General features: G+C 56.7%; 1 protein-coding gene across 2 annotated transcripts; it reads right to left on the bottom strand.

The window, feature by feature from the left end:
• PTMS (parathymosin) lies at window positions 1–3,901 on the bottom strand. 2 transcript variants are annotated; one of them, XM_039718050.1, is made up of 5 exons: window positions 3,218–3,901; window positions 2,634–2,705; window positions 1,834–1,915; window positions 1,620–1,684; window positions 1–953 (listed from the first exon to the last, which is right to left on the bottom strand). In XM_039718050.1, the coding sequence occupies exons 1-5, from the start codon at window positions 3,263–3,265 to the stop codon at window positions 903–905; spliced, it is 318 nt and encodes a 105-aa protein (XP_039573984.1). In that variant the 5' UTR covers window positions 3,266–3,901; the 3' UTR covers window positions 1–902. The 2 variants fall into 2 exon arrangements, with proteins under 2 accessions (XP_039573984.1, XP_039573983.1); XM_039718049.1 differs by lacking the exons at window positions 2,634–2,705; window positions 3,218–3,901 and adding an exon at window positions 2,308–2,563.
• Window positions 3,902–3,910: the final 9 nt, after the last annotated feature.

Below are 3,910 nucleotides of genomic sequence, written 5' to 3'. Positions count from 1 at the left end.
TCTGAAACATTTTTAAACGCTTTTATTTACAGTGCTTGTTGAAAACAATATATATATTTATATCTATCATCCTCGTGATGTCTGTGCCATAGAAAACGCTGTGGCTATATTGCCTTTAATTTACAAAAAATGGTCACAAGAAAATCTGAAGGGAAAAAAATGGAAATCAAAGTTTGGTCCCCAATTGTGTCTCTCTTGATTTGTTTTAAAAAAGCCTCCAAATTAAAAAAATACACAGCTCAGATGAAATTCATATATAAAAGCAACCCTTATCTTCCGAAAAATTCACGAGGGCCAGCTTGCTGTCATGTAAACTTGGAGAAAAAAAAAAAAGAAAAGCTTAAAATAAATCCTGTCTCCGTGTGTCGCTTAATAGAACCATTATTTGCTCGTAATATTCTTTGCCTCTCAGGGTTCAGGGGGGAAGCGGATGAGAAGAGGCCCAGGACTGGGGAACGCACCATGAGGTCTGTGCCCACACCTCCCGGAGCAGGGAGGAGCTCTGGCAGCAGGGCTGGGCAGCGGGAGCGCTCAAGAATCTCACACCGGTGACAAAAACAGGCGGGCAGGTGACAAGGGGACAAGGGGAGGTGCTTTGCCACGCGAAGCGCCCGGCGAGGTTGTGCCCAGGAAACCATGAGATCCTTGAGGGAACAGGAGCACTGGGAAATGGGGCACAGTGAAGGGATGGCAGGGGATGGGGGTCATTTCAGCTGGGGAATAATGTCATGGACGGGCTAGGTCTTTGGGTGAGAAGGGAACTGCTGTCTTCCCCGTTTGAGAGCATTTCTAATCTTTCCTCATCTGAGATTGTGTGAAGCCAGAGGCTAACGGGCAGTGCAAGCACAGGCTGGAATGGAGGAGGAGAGATGGACGGAACAGGGGAGATGGGAGGGGAGGACTCAAGCTGAAGAGCCGTTTTCTGTCTTCTGTCTCTTTGGATCCACTTCATCCTGCATCAGCCACGGGGAGGAAAAAGAAGGAGTTACCATCAAACAGCCACCACCCCAAGGTACATGATTTCTCCACAAAATTCTTAGCTCTTTCCTCCATAGGAAATCTCTGTTAGGCCCACCCTAAATCCACTCTCCTCTAAAGCACTCTGGAGTGCTGCTCTGACACAGCTGTTGTGTTGGTCGTGCTTAAGATGTGGACAGTTCCATCCAGAGGAACACCACACCCATGCTGGTACTTCCAGGAGGGGTAAGGAGCTGAGGCTCACACCATTCCAGACAGACCTCAGGCTCTGTCCTGAAGAGGAAGGTGTGAGCTTCCTGACCCTTCAATCTCCACACCCTTACAGTGCACCTCGTGGCCTGAAGCCCAGGAGACACGGGCAGCTCAGAGGTGATGGCCAGGCACAACCTCCAGCACCTCGCCTCTCCCTCGCTCACTCAGCACCACAACTGCTGGTGGAGGGACCTGCATCCTACAAGGAGCGTCCATCAAGTGTTTATTGTCCCCTTGCCACATCAGATTTGTTCACTCGTCTGCTCCTGAAGTAGTGAGACCCGAGGCCTATTTGAGATTATCAGCAGCAGCATCCACACGGATTTGATCAACAAACAGCAAGCAGCCTCATTCCCTCTCCCCACCATTATTGTCACACTACTACTCACCTCCTCCTCCTCTGCAGATCGTTTCTCTGCATGGCCATCCTGCTCCTGCCCATTCTCATCTGCTTCTAAGCACAAGCAAGAAAGGAAAATCACGGGTTAAACTGAAGCAGCATTTAAGGGAATGTAATCTCAGAGTCAAGAGGGATCAGAGAGGGAATTTCCCACCACAATCCTCTATTCCTCTGCAGCCTGCTATTCCTTCAATTTCCCCTACCTTCATCCTCATCGCCACCTTCTTCTTCATCCACATCATCAGGATTCTCTTCATCATCCTCGTCAGCTCCGTTCTCCTCCTCCTGAATGAAACAAACCGGTCAGAGCAGAAACCGGTGCCAGGATGACATGTCCACGTGCTCTTTGCTACAAGCACAACTTCCAGAGCTCCAGCCGCTCCAGGTATCCATTTGAGTGCACTGTTACTCCGACACAGTTATTCCCACCACCCCTGCTGTACGCTCCTCCCAACCAGCCCTCCTTCACAAAGCCAATCCTTCCAGTCCATCCCCAACACGAAGCTCCTTGTCTCCCACGAGCTTACATCCTGATGAGCTGCTGCCATCCCTCCCAACAACCAAAGCATCTCTCTGATTACAGGCTAATGACTTAGCTGAGGCTCACGGTACATCTGCTTCCAGATCCCTCCCCAGCTCCATCAATCTGTGCCTTTCCTCACTGTTCCTCCCCCCACCTTCTCCAACACACGCTCCTTGTGCGCCTCAGGATACCCCGGTGGGCGCAGGACCACATCTCCCGTGCCACATTCTCCCACTCGTTCTCGGCTCCCTTCCCTGCTGCGACCTTTCTTCTCCCTGGTGGGCTGTGGTGACGACACCGAGTCCTTCAAGGCTCATTCTCCACAATTATCCAAGAGCTCGCTTTCCCTTCATCTCTATGCTGGAGCTCCCTCGGCCTGCTCCCTTTCTTAATCTCCCCTATTCCCTTCATATTCGCTACCCACAGCGAGCACAAAAACCTCCCCGACGCCACCAGATCTGCCCCTCAGAGCAACCTCACCTCTACTACCTCCTTCTTCTTTTCTTTGTGGACTGCCTTCTCTTCGAGTTTTTCCTTCTTTTCTTTCCTTTCCTATATATGAAATGAGGTGCGGGGGGAGGGGGGGAAAAAAAAAAAAAACAACATTCCGGCGGTCAGCGGCAATAAAAGACGGGGATGCCTGAACAAAGAAGGCTCGGAGGAGAGGCGGAATAGCGGGCGAGGAGGAGACATATTAGGCGTTAAATCCGCCCGCCCGCCCGGCGAAGGGAAACAGCAGCGGGCGCGCGTCAGAGCCGCTTTTAGCCCGCACCACACGCGTGAGGCGGCCAGAGGCGGCACGGAAGAGTTTTAACGATTTATCAAAAAAAAAAAAAAAAAAAAAAGAAAGAGGGCAACCTTGCCCGTAGGACCGAGGCGTTTCCGGACCTCTCTCTCTCCGTTCCACCCTTCCCCCGCTTTGTGTCCACACAACTTGCTCCCCGCCCCCCCGCCCCGACCCGGCTCCGGCCCCGCTTCCCCCGCCGAGCCCCGATCCCTCCCCGCCCGCCGGGAGCGCGGCCGCTCGCGAGGACGGGAAGAGGGGAGCGGGAGGTGTCTCTCACCTTAGCGCTCAGCTCCGCCGGTGCCTCCTCAACGCGTTTTTCCGACATCCTGGCCCCCCGGTCGCGAAGGGAAGAGGCCGGTGGGAACGGAGGGAGGGAGCGGGCGGGCGGGGGTCAGCGGCGGGAGCGCAAAGTCCCAGCGGCGCGCGGGCGGCGGCAGGATCCCGCCCCGGGGGCCAAAGTACCAGGGTCTCCCGCGGTGGGGGGATCCGCCGGGGCAGGGGATTTATACAGCGCCGGTGACGAGGGAAGGAGGGACCTGGGGAGGGAGGAGAGAGGGACGGGCGGCGGAGGAGGGAGGGGAGAGGGACGGGCCGCTAGAACAATGTGCGCTCAGCCGCGGCCGCCCGGCAGCGGGGGCGCACCGCGGGGCCCCGTCGAGGCCAGCCGGGAGCCCCGCTCCGCGCCGAGGTGCCGCGGCTCCGACGGGAAGCGTCCGGGGAGGGGAGGGGAGCCGAGCCCTCCGCCCGCCGCGCGCCCGGGGAGCCGCCCGTGCAGGCTGGCTGGCTCTCCGGGAGGAATCCGGGGGAGGCGAGAAGCGGCGCTGCGGGGCCGTGTGGGAGGGCAGCGCTGGCGACACGCGGCCTCCTGCCTGGAATTTTCCACTCCAGCTGCCCGCCCTCCCTCTCTCCCTCCCGCTGGAAGCGCTCCCGGCGGCGGGGCTCCTCCCGCCCCTCCCCTGCCCCCCCCCGC

Source organism: Passer montanus, unplaced genomic scaffold (assembly GCF_014805655.1).
Source record: "Passer montanus isolate IOZ18808 unplaced genomic scaffold, ASM1480565v1 scaffold39, whole genome shotgun sequence".
Classification (NCBI taxonomy): domain Eukaryota; kingdom Metazoa; phylum Chordata; class Aves; order Passeriformes; family Passeridae; genus Passer; species Passer montanus.
This window is presented reverse-complemented; position numbering and strand designations above follow the sequence as displayed.